The sequence below is a fragment of the Mustela nigripes genome, chromosome 2 (genome assembly GCF_022355385.1).
Source record: "Mustela nigripes isolate SB6536 chromosome 2, MUSNIG.SB6536, whole genome shotgun sequence".
In the NCBI taxonomy this organism is placed as follows: domain Eukaryota; kingdom Metazoa; phylum Chordata; class Mammalia; order Carnivora; family Mustelidae; genus Mustela; species Mustela nigripes.
The window spans coordinates 13,692,738-13,712,608 of record NC_081558.1 but is presented as its reverse complement, the minus strand read 5'-3'; the positions used below and the strand labels follow the sequence as shown (position 1 = coordinate 13,712,608).

General features: G+C 53.4%; 1 protein-coding gene across 1 annotated transcript; it reads right to left on the bottom strand.

Moving 5' to 3' along the window:
• Positions 1 to 742: 742 nt before the first annotated feature.
• Positions 743 to 17,950, bottom strand: B3GNT3 (UDP-GlcNAc:betaGal beta-1,3-N-acetylglucosaminyltransferase 3). Its single transcript, XM_059387787.1, has 4 exons — positions 17,782 to 17,950; positions 6,277 to 6,336; positions 4,140 to 4,736; positions 743 to 2,350 (listed from the first exon to the last, which is right to left on the bottom strand). Exons 3-4 carry the CDS (start codon positions 4,713 to 4,715, stop codon positions 1,799 to 1,801), a joined length of 1,128 nt encoding a protein of 375 aa, XP_059243770.1. The 5' UTR covers positions 4,716 to 4,736; positions 6,277 to 6,336; positions 17,782 to 17,950; the 3' UTR covers positions 743 to 1,798.
• Between the last annotated feature and the right edge of the window lie 1,921 nt (positions 17,951 to 19,871).

Sequence of the window (19,871 nt, the reverse complement as noted above, 5' to 3'; positions counted from 1 at the left end):
AAGCAGGAGGCCAAAGCAGGCCCACTGTCTCTCACGGCCCGCAGCAGTCCCACCCCTGTGCCTCTCTCTCCTGGGCATGCTGCCAAGCTGGCAGTGAGACCAGGTCTTGGTGGGACATGATCTGAGGGTGATAGGGAACCATGGAGGGTGTGTGAGCTGGAACAGGATGATGGCAGATCTGTCCAATAGAAATCCCTGCAGCCCCTACTTCACCCATGCCATTTTTATTTTTAAGATTTATTTATTTATTTATTTATTTGACAGAGAAATCACAAGTAGACAGAGAGGCAGGCAGAGAGAGAGAGAAGCAGGCTCCCCGCTGAGCAAGGAGCCCGACGCGGAACTCGATCCCAGGACCCCGAGATCATGACCTGAGCCGAAGGCAGCGGCTTAACCCACTGAGCCACCCAGACGCCCCACACCCATGCCATTTTTATTGGCGCATATTTTCTACTGGAAATGAGGCTTAGTTACTGATGAGAGACTGGTCTGAATTAAAACTTATAGATCACTTAAAAAAAAGAAAAAAGAGGGGTGCCTGGGTGGCTCAGTTGGTTAAGTGTCTGCCTTCGACTCAGGTCATGATCCTAGGGTCCTGAGATCGAGCCCCACATGGGGCTCCCTGCTCAGTGGGAAGCCTGCTTCTCCCTCTCCCACTCACTTTGCTTCTGTTCCCCCTCCCATTGTGTCTCTGTCAAATAAATAAATAAAATCTTTAAAAAAAAAAAAAAAGAGCTTCAGGTCTTCACAAAACATTTTATTCCCTGAGTACCCACTTCCCAGTGATCATTCTGCTGTCTGGGGTCCCCCCTGTCCCCACATCCCAAGCACTACTCCAATGCCCAGAAGCCCAGACCCCAGACATCCACCCAGAGCCAGCAGGGTTTTGGCGGGGCAGGGGGGGGGTCACCATTTTGCTTGGATCTCCCCAATCTGAAAGGCTTATTGAGGTAAGGGCTGGTCCTGGGTCCCTAGAGCTCAGACACCCCCAAGGACCAGAATCTCTCCCTTCTCTGGGCACTGGGATGAATATGTGTGCTGACCTTGGGCCCAGTGAAGACCCTTTGGCCCCACAACATTCCCTGAATTCTTGGGGAGCATAAGTGGTGGGGGGGGGCAGGGCCCTGTTAGGGACTCCCAGAAACTTGGAGCTGGTTTTGCTTGAGTCAGACAGCTTCTTCCCTCCTCTACCCAAAGCGACAGCCATCAGAGCACTAGATATCACAGGCAGGGATGGGGCGGTCCCACTCATGGCTTCTCTGACCGCTTCTGCCATCTCGGGTGGATGGAGACCATGGAGAGGCTGAGAACAAATCTCCTTTCCTAGGCTCACTTCAACTAGGAGTTCTGCCACTGACCTTGAACCATGGCTGGAACTCACATACCACTAAACCACTCTAGGTGTATGACCAAGGAGAGGCTGGTCAGCCTTTAAGGTCCAGCCTGAGATCAAGGTCAGAGCTGGGAAATGTGACCTTGACTCAGATGGGATCAATGCAGGAGCAGCAACCCAGAACCCTAGGAGAGGGGTTTCTGCAATTAGCTCCCACAGAAAGAGACGGTCCGTTCAGCTGAGAGCCTAGGGGGAATGATGAAACATGGGTTCAAGTACCAGGTGGGTTTGGAAAGATATCTAGGAGTTTGCCAGCTAGATTAGGCACTCATCAAACCCTTCCTGGCACTCCCCTATGCCTGACTTGCTTAGAAGAATGAAGATTTCCCCTGCCAGGGAGGAAGATGCTGCCTCTTTCCATGGGGGTGGAGATCAGAGCCTAGAGGCTAGGGGTCCTGAAACCACCTAGTAGATCTGTAACTTCTTGCCACAGGCAAGGTTGGGCTGGCTCAGCGCATCCCACATGAGCAGCATCTCATAAGGCAAGAAGCGGTGAACAAGCAGCAGTTCCCGGTAGAGGCAGGGGTCGAAGGAGGACATGTGGGCTGAGGGGGCCTGAATGCCAGCTGTGCGGATCCCACTGTGGGAGGCAGGCTCCAGGCCCTCCTGCTGCAGGCACATGCCCAGGAAGACATCATCGATGGGGAAGAGGTCCAGTGTGACAGCAGCCCGGCGCAGGGCAGTGGCTGTGAAACGGGACAGTAGGAAGCCACCCCCGCCACAGTAGGGCGGGTAGTGCTCCTCCTGGGTCACCTCCTTTGGCACATAGTACTTGCTCCAGGGAACCCGGATGGGGCCCACATTGCGGATCAGCTGCCCCACAAAGAGGTGGTGGTCAGGATCGTGGTCCTGCAGGTAGGACACCATGTTGTCAGTGTGTGCGAAGACGTCATCATCCCCATTGAGCACGAAGCTGGCAGTGGTGCACCGAGTCTCCTGCCATTGTAGGAAGAGCACCTGTAGGCGAAGTGGACAGGGCATACAAGCTGGAGGGCTGGGGCCATTGGCTTGGGGTCCCTGTGAGCCGCCACAGCCCGGGAAGCCCAGATGAGGATAGGCTCTCCCCGAGCGACTACTGTCAGGCCATCCTGGGTTTGAGGCCCCACCCTAAGCCTCCAGACAGACCTCATCGTAGGACATGCCCCTGAGGGGTGTTGGAGATCTGTGGAAATGATGCTCTATAAAGCACCAAGAAGTGTTTGAAAATTGTCCCATTTACATTTATTGTTACTTCCTTCAGACGCCGCCTGGCCAAGTGTCATCGTTACTTAGCATCTACCTTCCCCACTGGACTCTAGGCTTCCCCCAAATGGGGGCTGTGTCTCCCCTCCCTGTGTCATCTCCCCAGCATCCCTGTGGGTCATAACTTCATAGGTACTGGATTTCATGCTTGTCCAATGGACATTGCTTTTGTGTGCTTTTGTGTTCTGCATGAAGAACATGGCATGTTGAGAGGTTCTAGCCCTCGACCCGCCTCAACTTCTACTTCCCTGTAATAACTTTTACCACATGCCCAGCTCTGTTCTCCATGCCTGCGCTGCCTTGAATCCCTCGTGCAAGCTTAGGAGGCAGGTGCAGTCATCAACCTCATGTACAGATAAGGAAATAGAGGCTCTCCAGAAAGAGCACAGCGAACAAGGTCACACAACAGGAAAGTAGCAACTCAAGGTCTCGAGCCCAGATTTTTCTGTGCCTATGATGAGCAGGACCCTGCCCTGGCCCCCCACCCCAATGCCTGGGTGGGTCTCTGGAGCCTCTTACTCCTTATCTGTGCACTGGGTAGGATTCTTTCTACTTCCTGTGGATCCCTGTCCATCAAAAAAGGTCTTTCCTGGGTGTCTGGGTGGCTCAGTGGGTTAAAGCCTCTCCCTTCAGCTCAGGTCATGATCCCAGGGTCCTGGGATCGAGCCCCACATCGGGCTTTCTGCTCAGTGGGGAAACTGCTTCTCTCTCTCTCTCTGCCTGCCTCTCTGCTTACTTGTGATCTCTGTCAAATAAATAAATAAAATCTTTAAAAAAAAAAAAAAAAAAAAAAGGTCTTTCCTGACCACCTCCTGCATAGATGGGGTCCTCAGGGGACAGAGAATAAGAAATAAACAAGGTGGGGGCGCGCCTGGGTGGCTCAGTGGGTTAAGCCGCTGCCTTCGGCTCAGGGTCCTGGGATCGAGTCCCACATCGGGCTCTCTGCTTGGCGGGGAGCCTGCTTCGCTTCCTCTCTCTCTCTCTGCCTGCCTCTCTGTCTACTTGTGATCAATCTCTGTCAAATAAATAAATAAATATCTTTAAAAAAAAAAAGAAATCAACAAGGTGGTCCTGTCCACTGCTCCTCCACCCACACAGATTACAGGAATTCTTCTGCTGCCTTGTAAATAACCTGAAAACCCTCCGGAAGCCCTCAGAGGCCGGCCGTTTCCTCCCTGACCAGGAAGAAGCAGGCACAGAGAGATAAATGATTATCAAAGGCAAACAGCAAGTAGGAGGCAGAGCCTGAATTCAAACCCAGATCCTGGCTCTGGAAGCTGGCCTTGTAACCTTTCTTCCTGCCCGCTACCCCCCCTCACCCCGGCCCCCGCCCCCAGTTAGAAGACTTCAGACCACCACCAGGACAACAGAGGGGTGGGGTGGGATTGGGGGGGTGGGGATGTCTGGTTCCCTGGACCCAGTCAGAGGAGGTGGCGGGGAGCGGGCGGGAAGGAGGGGTGGCCCTGACCAGCAGACCGTCCCCCAACACCTCTCGCTGGCCCACCTGTTTGAGCGTGAGGTTGAAGAAGGAGTCATGGAAGTCCCACTGCAGGATGTCACCGTGCGCCCGCGCCTCCATTGCCAGCAGCCGGTTGACCTTGCGGGCCTCCAGGGGGTCAGCGGCCGTGCCCACCAGGAAGACGAGGCGCAGCGGGACGCCCTTCACCAGGCGCTCGCGGCCCCAGGTGTGCCGCACCAGCTCCCGGCGCTCGTAATTGCTGGGCGAGGACTTGATGACCAGCAGCAGGAAGACGGGCTGCGAGCACTTGTCTGGCCGCACGTCTTGCAGCAGCTGGAAGTCGCGGCAGTGTTTATACAGCAGGAAGTTGCGCACCTGCTGCGGCAGCCCTGTGAAGTTCGGCAGGGCGGCTACGGAGGTGTTGGGCCGGCAGGGGCTGGGCGGTGGGCGGGAGGGCGGAGCCGGCCAGGTCAGAGCCACCGCGCGGCCCGGGGGCTCCTCCAGGCTCTGGAAGGTGGGTGGCGAGGCGTGCAGACTGAAGAGGAGGAGGACAAGGAGCGTGAAGATGCTCAGGGCTACAGCCAGGCCCGATTCGTTCACTGGGCACCGGCGACACCTCATCCTGGTGGGTCGGGGCGGTTCCTGCGAGGAGTAACAGCCACTGAAGAGCCGGGATGGGCGGAGCACTTTCCCTGAGCTCCCGGAGGACCCCAGCACCTGGCCTCTAGCCCCATAGGTGCTAAAGTCCATGCAGGATTGAAATGTATGCCCCTGCCTATCTCCCCTTCCCCGCACCCCCCAACTTCCTCCAACCTGCTCAGCCTTTGTTGGCTCTGACAGTTGCCCAGGCCCTGCTGAGGATTAAGTACTTACAGAGAGAACTGAGGCATGGAGACGCCAAGGCGAGCCTCCCAGACTCCACGTGCCCAGAATCCACCCTTTCAATCTGGTCCTCTTCATGTCCCTGCCTCCGAGATTGCCCGGGAGCCTCCCCCAAGGAGGCCAAGAACTGCTTCTTTATCACTGATTGCTACTGGATCTTTCCTGCTTCCCTTTTCCACCTGCCCCTCAGGAAGCTCCAAGCTTCTGGAATGCTGATCCAAACCATCATCCACTCCTCGTGCCTGTTTTTGATGGCCCTGTGACCTGTGCGTGGCCCCTGGCTCCCCACAGATCCCTTGGGCCCTTCAGGTTTCAAACAGAGCTGTCTTCCTTGCCAAACTCCTATTTGTGCTTTAAAACCCATTTTAGGGGCACCTGGGTGGCTCAGTGGGTCATGATCTCAGGGTCTTGGGATTGAGCCCCGCATTGGGCTCTCTGCTCTGCAGGGAGCCTGCTTCCCCCTCTCTCTCTTCCTGCTGTTCTCACTGCTTGTGATCTCTCTGTCAAGTAAATAGATAAAATCTTTATTAAAAAAAAAATCTTAAATGATCATTCTCTGGGAAGTTGTCTTGAACCCCTCAGAAATGCTACTGGTTCTGTTTGGCACCTCTAGTTCCATCTACCCCTCTGGCCCAGGCTTGATCCCATTGGGGTGTCTGCGTTTAGCTATGTCTAAGACTGGGGGCTTCTTGAGGGTCCTGGTATGGCCCAGCAGGAAGCAGACACGTGGGGGAAGCAGGGAATGTTTGAACGAATAAAATTTATGAATAAAAGTAAATTCATTAAGGTTTTCTCTGGCAAACGCGTACTCCTCCTTCAAAACCCCAGCTCTAATGTCACCTCCTCTTAGAAGCTTTCTTTTCCCATATCCAGGCAGGGCCCTTGGTCTGCCTTCCAGGGTCCCTTTCCCCAGCTTACCTGGATTCCCTTAATGTCCTTTTGTCTGGAGAGGCAGTGTCTGCACTGTTTCTCAGCCCTATGCCTGAAGGTCTGTTTTCCAGCACTGGCAAATAGTGGATTAGACCCAAGGCAGGACTTAGCCATTCTCAACACTTACTGACTCACCCAGACAGGTGCAGACTCTAGAGCCCAGTTCCTGGGTTTCAGTCCCAATTCCATCACCTTCTGGCTGTGTGCCCTCCATACCCTGGGCCTCGGTTTCCTCAGCTGTAAAAGGGGGCATCTGAGCCATCTCCAGCTCCCAGGATTGTGCAAGCAGGAAGCGAGCTGCTAGCCTGTGGCACCAACGGGGGGTATGCCACCAGGATTTATGGAACGTATATTTGCAGCTCAAGCTTACCTCGGGCTGCCTTGAGACGTCTGTGCTCTTCTGGGGTCTCTCTGTTCTTCCTGCTGGCACCTGGAAAAGGTGACGTGGTCAGTGGGTTCTGGAAGGCTCTTTCCTCCCCAGGCAACCCCACCCAGCTACTGCCTGGAAGCAAAGAAGAGAATGGCTTCCCATTTCCATCCAGAGGTGGGAATAAGGTTTTCCTCCTGGACCCACGAGGCCATCTCCCCAACACACCCACTGCTGTCACTGAACACTGCCTGGCCAAGTCTCTCCAGCGAGCTGTCTTCCAGAGACAGGGCTCAGATCTTACCACTGTGTGATGTTGGGAAAGAAGTTTGACCTCTCTGAGCCTCCATGTGGACTGGGGAGAATTAACCCCATGTAAGAGTGCTGTTGTGGGGATTTTAGCCTCAAGCATGCTGGGCATGATCCTGCCTCAGGCCTTTTGCACAGGCTCTTCCCTCTGATTGGAATGCTCTTTCCCAGATGAGTGCATGGTTCCCTCCCTCACCTCTCATCTTTCCTCCAATGTCTCTTTCTCAGGAAGGAGTCCTCAGGACACAATAGTTCCCTGATCCCCAACTCTGTTTTACATTTTTTTCCTCCCACAGCACCTCTCCCCTCCTAAAATACATGATAAAAACTTTTAACATGTCTTGTTTCACCTTCATCTCCCCCACCCGAACTTGAGCTCCCTGCGACATGTCTCCTTTACCAGGTTATCCCCAGGCCCTGGAACCGTGCTCGGCACATCCGAGGCACGAATGTGGGTCAGATGACTGCTAAAAGGATGTTGGTTTTCTGCGGACCCAGGGATACCTAAATGTCTCCACTATGAAAGCCACACCCTGGAGAGGCAACAAGCATTAATTAAAACCTCAATGAAATGATAGGAGGTGGGGCGCCTGGGTGGCTCAGTCATTGGGCGTCTGCCTTCAGCTCGGTTCATGATTCCATGGTCCTGGGATCGAGCCCCACGTCGGACTCCTTGCTCAGCGGGAAGCCTGAAGCCTGCTTTCCCCTCTCCCACTCCCCCTGCTTGTATTCCCTCTCTCGCTGTGTCTCTGTCAAATGAATAAATAAAATCTTCAAGAAAAAAAAAAAAGAAGTAAAGAAATGATACAAGGTGACGAAAGCCACAGGAGGAAATGTAGTTGGGTGGCAGTTGGATTTTGAGGTCTGGATAACATTTAAGCTGGATGTGAATGGCACAGAAGAGACATTCAGGGCTGAGGTCTGGGTGAAAGGTCCCAGGGGTGGGAACAGCAGGTGCAATGAGCCAGCAGAGACTAAGCCGTGTCAGAACCCCGTATGCAGGAGGCATAGGGCCTGTCTCCTTCCTGGGACATCCCAGTTGAGCTGCCCGCCCTGGGGCTTCGTCTGCTGGAGGACAGGTCTGGGAGACCCGAGAAGGCAAATAATCTTGGCGTGAAACTGTGAATGCAATACAAGAACGCCCTGAATCCTTGAAGGGTATTTTCCTGAGCTGAGGAGAGGACCTAGTCCAGGATGGACACCAGGGAAAGGAGTGTTCCCGGGCAAACCGGGCAGATCGCCAAGCTTCAACGTTAGGAAAACGAACAAGCTATAACAGAAAGACGATGTCACCACAAATCAGACTAAAAATGCCACTGTGTTCTCTTGGGCCACACCTGTGGCGGGAGACCCATAGATCCCGTAAAACAATGGCACACCTCAGAACCGAACTCCTGGGCAAGAAACACTCTCACGAATGAATGGTAAAGTTTTTATTTATTTATTTAAAACATTTTATTTATTTAAGAGAGAGAGCGCGTGCGGGTGTGTACACACATGAGCAGGGGAAGACGCAGAGGGAGTGGGACAAGCGGACTCCCCACGGAGCACGGAGCCCCAATCCTGAGATCATGACCTGAGCTGAAGTTGAAGGCTTTAACTTACTGAGCCACCCAGGTGCCCCAGGACCCATAAAATTTTAGAATGATTCACTCTTCTCCCCATCTGCAGTTTGGAGCCTAAATCCGGGATCTTCAAACGGGTGATTCTGTCCTCCAGGAAATACTTGGCAATGTCCTGAGACATTTTTGGCCGTCCTGATTTAGGCAGGGTAGAGGTATTGTACTGCTAATGCCATTGAGAAGGTAGAGGCCAGTGATGTTGCTTAAATTAACATTCTAGATGACACAGGATAGCCCTACCTCAGGACAGTCCAGCCCCAAATGTCAACATTGTCAAGCTTGAGATATCCTGCTCTAAACCAACACAGAAATCCAGAAGAAAGAACTCAAAACAAGAGAAGACGAGAAAAGAAAAATCAGGATCGAACAAAAGCTCTTGACATAGTTTGTATAAATTCATCATATGAAGTATTTATGAGACTCATTATTTGTATATTATTTAAATATTTACCATACAGTTATTATTATTTTTAAATACTTTATTTATTTATTTGCCAGAAAGGAGAGAAAGCACAAAGCAGGCAGAGGGAGAAGCAGGTTCGCCACTGAGCAAGGAGCCCGAAGTGGGACTTGATCCCTGGACCCTGAGATGATGATTGGAGCAGAAGGCAGATGCCCAAGCCACTGAGCCAGCCATGCATCCCTAAACATCTATTAAATAGAAAATTGAATTTAAGTGGCCAAGGACCAGTTCACTGGAAATGTGTTTTGTAAGGCCCAAACAAGCATTTCAGAACAAAGGAAGATACTTCTGCAGATACGAATATTTCTAACTCAGCCAAACTTGGGCTTTGGGGAGGGGGAGGTATGAGAAGAACTGAAATGAATGAATAACTCTTACCAGGTATCAGGGCAAAAAAGAACCTCTTGGGGCCACCATTTGGTTTTAATTAGTTCCAAAATGGATGTTCTTTTTCTTGCATTTTCCTTTCTTGTTTATTTATAAGAACTCTTTGCATACGGAACACTTGCCCTTTGTGGGCTACCAGCATTCCTAACTTTCTCTCCCCAGGTCTCAGGTTTCTCGAAATGGAGGGATTCTGGGGTGCCCGGGTGGCTCAGTTGGTCAAGCATTTGTCTTCAGCTCAGGTCATGATCCCAGGGCCCTGGGATGGAGCCCCACATCAGGCTCCCTGCTCAGCAGGGAGTCTGCTTCTTCTTCTTCCTCTGTGTTCTCTAATAAATAAATTAATCTTAAAAAAAAATATTAGGGCAACTGGGTGGCTCAGTGGGTTAAGCCGCTGCCTTCGGCTCAGGTCATGATCTCAGGGTCCTGGGATCGAGTCCCGCATCGGGCTCTCTGCTCAGCAGGGAGCCTGTTTCCTCCTCTCTCTCTCTCTGCCTGCCTCTCTGCCTACTTGTGATCTCTCTCTGTCAAATAAATAAATAAAATCTTAAAAAAAAAAAAATGGAGGGATTCTGCTACTCTACTCTCCAAACCCCCTGATGTTCCTAATTTGCATCTGAGAGCTCAAGCTGGAGGCAGGGAAGAAAGGTTCACTTTTCCTTCTCCCTATACTAGACCTCTATTAATGCATCCAAGATCCCCCATCCCTTTACTGTCCATCAAGGCCCTTCTTAACTCATAGCCCCTTAAACCCTCAAGCAGGTCGTGTTGCTATCCTCATAAAATCTCACACTGGACAAGCATAAGGAAGAACTTCTGGGAGGGCGCTGGGTGGCTCAGTCGGTTGGGTGTCTGATTTTGGCTCAGTTCATGATCTCAGGTCCTGGGATGGAGTCCCATGTTGGGCTGCCTGCTCAGCAGGGAGCCTGCTTCTCCCCCTGCGTGTGTACTTGTACTCTCTCTCTCTCTCTCCCTCTGGCAAATAAATAAGTAAAATCTTGTGGGTGTCTCTGTGGGCTGTGGCCCAGGCCCTAGGTAGTCACTGATCTGTCCTTATGGTTCTTACTGTCTGCAAGGGAAGGGTCTTGGAGGCTCAGCTCCACCAAGAAGGGGAAGCTTCTCGGTATTATTTCCTCCAAGCAACGGAGCAGGAGCAAGTGACTCTAGGGCCTTTGCGAGAAGCTCCTCGCAGCTTGGGTCTGATTCCCTGACCGCATCTAAGATTCCGCGGTCCACCGTCTCCAGTTCTCACTGGGCAGAACGAATGGATTTGCGGAAGCCCAAATGGCATCTCACTCGGTGAAGTCTGTAGGTTTGGAATACCTCTGGGGGAATCACCAGCCTCGATTCACAGATGGGGAGTTGTTTCGGGGGGCGGCGCAGGGGGTGCCTCACATCACCACAGAAACAAGCTGCTTTGTCTCCAGGTCTTTCAGTCCTGAGAAGGGTCTCAGCAGCTCTTCTCCCAAAATGCACATAATTAGAAACTACTCACTCACTCACTCATTCATTCAACAAATAGGTCTGGGGAACCTGAAAATCCTCAACCCTGGGCCTGGCCCCCCAGAAGCTCCCAATCTGGGGGAGACCAGTCTAAACACCCATGGGTTCAGAGCTGGGCCAGAGGAAGGGACCAGGATACTGAAGCCGAGGCTTTGACGGATGCAGAAGAGTTCAGGTCAAGGCAAGAGAAAATGGAAAGGCGTGGAGGGAAAGTGAACAAGACCTATTCTAAGGGATCACCCGTAGTTTATTTGGATGAAAAGCAGAATTTGGAGAGGGGGTGATTTCTGAGGCTAGTGACTGGCTGGTAAAGACCTTGAACTCCAGACTGAGAAGTGGGACTGTCTCCTGGAGGTCGGGGAAGCCATAGAGGGGAAGTGGGACTGTCTCCTGGAGGTCGGGGAAGCCATAGAGGGTATGTGAGCAGGGATGGGAAAGGTCAGATTTGTTGCTGAATGAATGGTTCCTCTTTGCCCTGAAACCCTGAGCAGTCACTTCCCCTTTGCCATCTAGTTCCTCATCAGGACATGGGAGTGCTGAGACCCCAACACACACACACACATACCATGGGGTCACGGGATTGTGTGCCAAAGGGCTTAGCACACACTGGCCGTGTTGCAACCCCTCGGTGACCTTGGCTCATCATACTGGCTCCTTCAGTGTCCCCAGAGTCCCTGCTTACAGAAGGGGCTACTGAGACTCAGCGTAAAGCAGACTGGAACCTAGGACCCCAGTGAGTGTGGTCCGTTAGTCTGTCTATCCTATCCTTCCCGTAGTGTGGAGTTTCTGGGGGATTCCCCAACCAGAACTCAGAGCCTTCCAGAATCTGTCACAAGGAACCATGCACTTACACATCTCACAAAGGACAGAGAACTGGGGGCCCAGGTCGGCAACATTCTGCAGCCGGGGCCATCCCAGGATTAGGCTGGTGAGTGAATCTATGAACAGGCATGATGAGATCAGCTCCTCCCTGACAAGTTAATACAGGAAGAAGGGATTAGTCTTGTAGTAACATGGTAAACACCGTTGAGAAGGAATGGTCCGTGGTGGTGGGGGGACCTGACCAGCCTGGGGACATCCTGAGGGATGGTGAGGAATTAGCAGAGCGCTGGGGGAAGGACATTCTAGGCGAGGGCACGACAAGTTCAAACGCCCAGAAGAGCATTGTTGCAAAGAGCATAGCCAGACCACAAATGTAAGGGGTGGAAGCAGAGACAGGGGACCAGTGTGGCTGCAGCAAGAGGACAGGAGGGAGAGGATGTGGGTTGCGAGTCCATGCCAGGGGACTGAGTGGGGAGGAACTACAGCAGGTCCAGAACCTCTTTTTATGTTGCACGAGAGAAGCAACGGGAGCCATGGAAGGTGCGTGAGGAGGGGAGGGAAAAGAGCGATGTATGCTTTTAAGAAGCCCTCTGTGGCCACGGAGTGGATAAGGACAATCAGGACAGGTGTAGAGGCTGGGGCAGGAAAGCAGCCAGAAGTATTTGGGGGCCTAGACAGGAGTTGGTCAGCGAGGTGCAGGGAAGGGGGTGGGTTCAGGGAATAGAAAGAAGGCGGTCATGGATGTTTAAAGCCCCCCCGGGACGGTGGGGAGGATGGAGAAGGAAGGACCAGGAGGAACAGACCGAGAAGCCTGTGAGCCTTTCCCGTGGGGTGTTACAGGGCAGTGGTGACCCAGGTGTGGTGTCCAGACCATAGCTGTGGGGACACAATGGCAAGGGAACCAGGAAGGCCCAACAGGGGTTTGATGAATACTTCCTTATATTGCTTGCACGAGGCAGGGTCTCCTCAATGTTTCTCTCTCTAGATCAGACACAGTGACTGTGGACAGAGTCACAGTTCAGGGACAACCAGGCTGACTCCAAGGTACCCTCACTGCCAGACCAGCTGATCCTGTTCCCGCCTGTTTGCTTTCCATACACCCGTGCGATTTCGCCATCACCCAGAGCCTGTTTCCTCTAACATACACATAAAAGCCATCTGTTTCATGATGTTCAAGACCCAAGAGCCTCTCCCTGGGCTGTGGCTCTCAGCCCCTGCTTCCCCTCCCCCAATGACCTCTGCCCCCGCTGGTCCGCTCCAGCCACTCCAGCCTTTTCAGCTTCTTTCAGTCCTGCCACAGGGCTTTTGCACCTGCCAGACTTCTGCTCTTCCTCCTGATTCTCTTTGATCTTTAGGCTCAATCTAATGTTACTTTTTTATTTTTTTCCCCCCAGCATTTACTTATTTGTTTGAGAGAGAGCGCATGTGCACACATATGTGGGAGCATGTTGGGGGCGAGGGCCGAGGGAAAGGGAGAGACAGAATCTCAAGCAGACTCTCCCCTGAGTGCAGAGCCCATGCAGGGCTCAATCTCACGACCCTGAGATCACAAGCAGAGCCGAAAGCCACAGTCAGCAGCTCAACAGACTGTGCTCCTGCCCCTCGCAGGGCCTTGTTAGAAGGGACTTGGCCTCCCACCTAAAACACTCTGGCTTGGCTCTGGTTTTCTCTGCAGCTCTCACCACCACTGCACACAGGAAACCCACTCACTTCCCTCCTGTTTATCTCCCCCACCAGCCTGGAGCCCCCGAGGTGGGGCCAAGGATCTGGTCCCCTACAGCCATGTCCCCATCCCCATAGGACACTTGCTGGTGCTTGTGGGACAAGGGAAACCTACGAATGATGACCCACATATTAGTGATTTCCTCATGCCTCATTTCAGCCCAAACCCACTGCCAATGACAGCTGCCGCCGACCCATCTGGGGCCCTGCGGGCCTTGGGGGATGCCAGCCATTCAGTCGCGGTCAGTTAGCAAATGTGTGTGTGCGGCTGATACAGGACCAAGAGGTACTCATGCCCTGAAAAGCCAATCAGCCACACCACTGGAAAACCGTGCATTTACTAAGCAAGAAGCCCGATGTCAGCAAATACTGTTAATGGCCTGCTAAATATGCAGGAGGCACCCAGCACATACACAAAATAGTTTATCAGCAACAAGGAGGAGGGGAAAGGCACATTCGTGATGTATGAACGAGCATCATCACGATGAAGGTGAACAGGCCACCAAACCACCCCAAGACACCAACCTACTGTCACTGACTACCCACCTTCCCTACAAACACACAGCACTGAATATTAAGGATTCACTGAGTATTTTCTTTTTAAAGATTTTATTTATTTGAGAGAGAGCGAGCAGAGCGAGAGAACACGCAAGGGTGGGGGAAAGGGCAGAGGGAGAAGCAGATCCCCCGCCAAGCAGGGAGCCCGGTGCAGGGCTCGATCCCAGGACCCCGGGACCATAACCTGAGCCGAAGGCAGATGCTGAACCGACTAAGTTTCCAGGTGCCCCAGATTCACTGAATATTAATGAGGTACTAGAGGTACAGAGGGGCCAAGCACGCAACAGAATTCATTAGCGACAGGATTCGGATCCTACATCTTCCGCCTATGTCCCCCGTTGACAACCAAGGCCAGACGCGTCTCCCACCTGCTCACCCCTCAGAGCCCGGATGTGCCCCACCCACTCTGCGCTAGCACGAGACCATGGCAGGCCTGCCTGCGGGACGTGGAGGCTCCCATCAAGTCGAGGCAATATCCCGCAGGACGCTCGTATTTTCCAGATGAGGAAGTGAGACTCGGAGAGGGTGAGTCCCCAGTCACTCTCCTGGCCCCTTAGACACAGACCCACCCGCATACCCCTCCCGACCCCTCTTCCAGCTTCAGGGACCCCAGTGGGTCCGGTCGCTGGGTCTCAGTTTTGAAATCGCAAAAACGAGGGCTCATGTCCCTTTACCCAGCAGCGGGGAAGACTGCGAACTGATGCCCCTGAGGTCGCTGCCGCAGCTCCCGGGAGAGACCCCGACCTGCCTACTGACCATCGGTGGGCCTGGGACAAGTGGCCAGCCCGCTCTGGGCCGCAGCATCCTCATCCAAAGCCGGCTGGGGTCAGTGGCCAGCTCCCGATTCTTCCAGCAGGTGCTGAATGTCAGCATCGCTGTGGTCTTCCTGGCTCTGTACTTCCCGAGAATTTGCAGCTGGGATTTCGAACGGGGCAAGCATGGAACATTCTGGAATCTCCAAAAGGCAAGGGGAGGGGTGGGGGTGACTGGACAACCCCATTTGCACACATGACAACCTGAGTCCTGAGAAAGGCCGTAGGACCCAACGCTGGCCTTTTCTCTAAAGCACACACGGATGATACACCAACGGTGACAATAACATCAGTGTCAGTGACCATTGTCACTGTTCATGACCGCTCTGAGCCAGCGCTGAACACCTAGACTCTACTAGGGGCCATGCCCTGGTCTAGGTTCTGGGCACGCAGCCTAGAATGTCTGCAAGAAAGGCCTGTGCTCCCGGAGCTGATGTACTAACAAGGGTGGGACAGAGAGACAGTGAATAAGACAGTTTTGGGGAGAAGGTGTGTTGCAGGAGAGGATGTGAGCCCCTGGCCTATAGACAAGCCCTGTGATTCATTGAGCCTTTGGTGGACAGGACTGGTTTCCAGTTACCAGGTGAGTGAGCTGAGTGCAAAAAGGCAGAGGCCCCCTGCCCCCCAACATGGGTCTCACAGCTGACTGAGGCCAAGAGCGCTTGCTAGGATTTGAACCCCAACCTGCTGGACCCAAGGGTGATCCTTCACCTGTCCATACCAGCCATGCCTGCCAGTAATGATAGGCCTGTCTCTTTCGGCAAGGATCATAAGCTCCTTTTATAAACGGAAGGGGGAAAAAAAGAGAGAGAGAGAAATGGAAAAAGCCCAGTCAAGATAATTCCTTCTGGCTAGACCCTGGGGTGAGCAAGTGGATTCTTTTTTTTAAGATTTTATTTTTTGACAGAGAGAGAGACAGCGAGAGAGGGAACACAAGCAGGAGGAGTGGGAGAGGGTGAAGCAGGCTTCCCACTGAGCAGAGAGCCCCATGTGGGGCCCAATCCCAGAACTCTGGGATCATGACCCGAGCTGAAGGTCGAAGTTGATTTTTTATACAAAGATAGGCCCTGGGGCCCCCAGGGTTGTGAAAGAAGGTAGGGCGGGGGTAAGGATGGGGTGACACATGGCCTTTAGAACTTTGACTTCTGTTTCTAGTTCCCAGGGCCCATGAAGTTTAACTCATTTGAAGGAACTGACCCTGGGGAGCCCACCTCCTCAGAAACTGCTCACCGTACCTGGGATGGGTCCAGGTGGGGATCTGGGGCCCGACGGATGCCCCTAACTACATGCCAGACCCGGCCTTTGCTGAGCCTCCGAAGGGCATATCTGCACTCCTTTCCCAGCTGGAGGAACTGAGGTCTCCTGGGCTCTGTCTGTGGGGATGCCTGAAAGACCCCCACACCTTCACGCTGCTCGGAGCCCCCCTCCAGGCCTTGTGCTGGGGCCCTGCCCCTTTACATTATTTCTCTCTTGTAAAGATAAACACCACGAATGAAAACACAATGAACCGCGGACTCATCAGGATTAACCCAGCAGTCCTGTGTGCGGTCTTTCGGCCAGCTGCTCCTCTACCTACCACACCTGAGCTGGAAGGTAGAGCTTTGTAAGCCTCATTTTTTTTTTTTAAATTTTTTTTTTTTTTTTTTTTTTTTAGTGGATAGGGAAACTGTGGCACAGAGAGCTCATCCAAAGAACTTATTCAAGGAAGGTCAAGTGGGAGCCCAATCTCTGCCTTTAACCACCACCTGGTGGTGGTAAGGTGGGGGACTTCCTTCAGTTTGCTATGTTGGTAGTGAACTCCCCATCATGGGGAGGAAGCAATCAAACCGAGCCAGGCTTTCAGCAGGTGGAGGGACCACAATGGGTCTTCTCTCACCGTGGGGTGGGCGTGGGGACAAGTCGCTGCCCCACTCTGGGCCTCAGAGGCAATGGCAGGAAGAGAAACCTCCCAGTTGACATCTTTCCTCCTTCCCTAGGGCCAACCAGTTCTGCCCCTGGGTTCCTGGGTCAAAGAAACTTGTTTGAAATCCTCGAGCTCCTTCAAGTTCATGCTCCAAAGCCCCTTCTTGGGTCCTCCCACACCCAGTACCTGGCAGGAATCACCACACCCTAGATGTAGAAGTGGGCGGGGATGAACAAACATAATCTGGTCACCTAGGTCAAGTGGGGGCCCAGCTTCCTGTCCCAGGGTCCTCCCCTCTTTCACTAGACTCCTCAGCCCTGCCTAGCAGGGTGACTGCCTTAGGAACCAACAGGGCTGTGGAAGAAAGTTGTAGTCCCAGATCTAGCCCCAAATCTGGGCAGCTCCTCCTGGGCCCAGATCCAGACTACAGGAGGCTCTGGTGGGGTGGAGGAGTGGGGGAGCTCAGTTTCCCCATCTGAAAAGTGACCATGGGGAAAAAAAAACAACTCTGACCCAGAGGAAAAGTTGGTCAGGAACCTGGAATGGTGGCTCATGATACAATAATAATAATTGTTAATATAGTTATGGTGACAGCTGTCCTTCCCTGTGCACCCACTAAGAGGCACAGACAGTCGGGTACAAGTCCCCCTTGACCCAGAGGGAAACAGGAGCTCAGAGACCCAAAGTCACTTATTTGAGGTCTCCCCCCCAATAAAAGCTTCCACCAGCTGAACATCTCAGGCACCCTTCTGGAAGCTGGGTCACTGTACTAGTCAGGGAGGGGAAACCGAGGCATGTTCAAAATCCAGGAGCATGCTGCCGGAGCCACACAGCCCCTGCCGCAGCTGAACAGGGGGCGAAACTGAACCCCAGGGGAAGCCATGAGCTGAGGTTCCCAGGTAGGAACGTTGGCCCAGCGCCCGGCAAGGCTGGAGGTCAGCCGTGGTCCCCTGGATTCAATACAAAAGCCAACCTGGGGAGACCAGGGTGCTGTTAATCCCGGATCTTCCCAGTCAGCGCGCTAACCATCTCCACGCGAACAGCAGTACCAGTAACGGCCGGAGAGCAGACAGCACCCTCCACTTCTCCATCCTGATTCCGCCCTAGCCTGAGAGGCGGGCATAGTGGCGTAGGGGCAGGGGTCCAGGGACGTCCGTCGCAGCGACCGGGCGGTGCCGGGAGCGACTTCCTTCCCTGCCGGGCTCGAGCCGGCCTTGGAAATGCTGGCGGCTGCTATTGCCGATGGGCGAGGGCAACGGAGTTTCTGAGACCCGCCACTCCAGGGTCTCCCGGCATCTTGGGGGGAGGTAAACGCGGCGGAGACCGGACCCCAGGGACCTGCTGGGGTTTCCCTGGAACCCTGATCCTCTCCTCCCCTCCGCCAGATCCTCAGGGGCCCCCAACACTCACCCCAAGCGACGGCCCAGCCTCCGACCTCTCTCCGATCTCAGCTGCTCTGGGCTGCGAGCAGGTGGAAAGTTTTACCTGAGCGTGAGCCCCCACCCAGGTCTGGCTCCTTCCTGCCTCCTCCTCCTCCTGGCCTTACCTCCCGCCAGGCTCCCCTCTCCAAACCCGCTGAGCTTCTCAGTGGCCGGGTAGACGTTCACCCCGCCCACCGCTCCCTTCTTCCCTTCTGGACCCCGCCCCCTCACCTCGGCGGGCCAGCTCCCACCGCAGCTTTCCTCTCTACCTCTTGGGGCTCACTCCACCCCAGAGGCTGGGGCGCGAGCTCCCCGCGGCTGGAGATGGGCATGAGCTCCCCGCGGCTGGAGATGTGCGAGCAGCGCCTTCCCATCCCCTGGCGTGGAGCCCTTGGCAGGGTTGATCTAAAGTGTGTTTGCCGAAGAAATGATTGGAGGGGGAACAGGGAGGCAGGATGAATCCAGGATGAATCCCTAAAACCTGTCCTGAGCCCACAGCCTTCCGGATGGGAAAGGTTCTGGAAGTTGGAAGTCAGATAAGAAGCTCTTGCGGGTTGGGGTTTTTGAAGATTCGGATCCTGCTCCGTGTTGCGTCTGAGTCTCTAGAAATTTCTAGTCTAGACGTGTTAGGGTCAGGAGGTCTGGGGTGGGGTGGGGGAGATCCAGATCCATAGGTGTGAACCTCGTGGTGGTTCTAGTTACCGCCTGCCTCCTCCCCCATCCCTACTTCTCCCAGAGGAAAAGGGGCGGGTCCCGGGTGTGCCTCAGTTTGTTCCTGCGTAAAATGGAGGATCTAAGCCCTAATCTCTCCCCAGCTGGAGAGGTCAGGGGACAGGGTCAACACAGGGCAAGGGCCCGATCTATACTCTGTGGGTATGAAGGGTGATTGCTTCAAATGTCATTATACCCAACATGGGCATTTCAGGTGGAAACGACAGGAGGTGCGCACAATTTCTTGCGTCGAAAAATGCTGAACTTGGGAGCCTGTTGAAGTCAATTCTCTGCGCCCCAACCCCCCAAAGGGGGACACTGCTCAGGCTTCAGCTTAAGTTCTTCCCTGCCTTGTGGGGCACTGCCACACTCCTGAGTTTATGGGCCCCACAAGGAGCTGGAACCAACAGTCTGATCTGGAGGGAGTGTCCCTCTCATCCCCTCCACAACACAGGCACTTCCTGCCACTGTTCGCCCTGGAAACTTAAACTACTCTCATGATGCATTCAGAGTGATGGTAGAGGAAGTGAGTTGGGGCACACCCAGCCCTGCTCACTGGAGGAAACTGAGGCCTGCCGGATCAGAAGGTGAAAGCATGGAAGCAGGAGGGGCTCCAAAATCTTCCAGGGCAGATTATGGTGCTAGAGGGCCTGGGTTCAAATTTGGGCTAGAAGTATCTTATGACCCAGGTATCTACCCAAGAGAATTGAAACAGGTGTTTGGACAAACCCTTGTACACGCCGTTCATGGCAGCACTGTTCATCAAAGCCAAAAGGTGGAAACAACCCAAGTGTCCACCAATAGATGAATGGATGAACAAAGTGTGGTGTGTACTCCATGAAAATTAGTAGGGAAAGACCTCAGGGCACTGGGTGGCTCAGTGGGTTAAGCGTCTGTCTGCCTTTGGCTTGGGTTATGATCACAGGGTCCTGGGATCAAATCCTGCTTTGGGAAGCTTGCTTCCCCCTCTCCCTCTGCCTGCTTTTCTGCCTACTTATGACCTCTCTCTCAAAAGTAAATAAATAAATAAAATCTTTAAAACACACACCCCTGCCTTTTTAAGGTTAGTATTCTGAGGAACAAAAGAAACCCCAAATTTCTTACAGTTCCCGGGACTAAGGCTGAACTGTGAGCTAGTCGGTTTCCTAAGGCAACTGAGGACCCCCATTGGTCTGCTGAAGAATTTAACCTGGTTATTCAAATTTACCAAGCTGGCTTCTGGGATTTAAACCAATTAGGACACCTGCTTGTTGGTGAGGGCCAGGCCAAACACTGGGTAAACTAGCCAGAATGGAACAACCTGAAAGGGATTTAGAGAAACAGACTCCTCACTTTTGGCTAGATGCTAAACACTTGCTGGAAATCTCC

What these genes read in the sequence shown, in the direction of transcription:
- B3GNT3 (XM_059387787.1), bottom strand. Translation starts at nt 4,715, where the DNA reads ATGAGGTGTCGCCGGTGCCCAGTGAACGAATCGGGCCTGGCTGTAGCC. An exon ending in TCAACCTCACGCTCAAACAG is followed by an intron (nt 2,351 to 4,139) that starts GTGGGCCAGCGA and finishes CTTCGCCTACAG; the next exon opens with GTGCTCTTCCTACAATGGCA.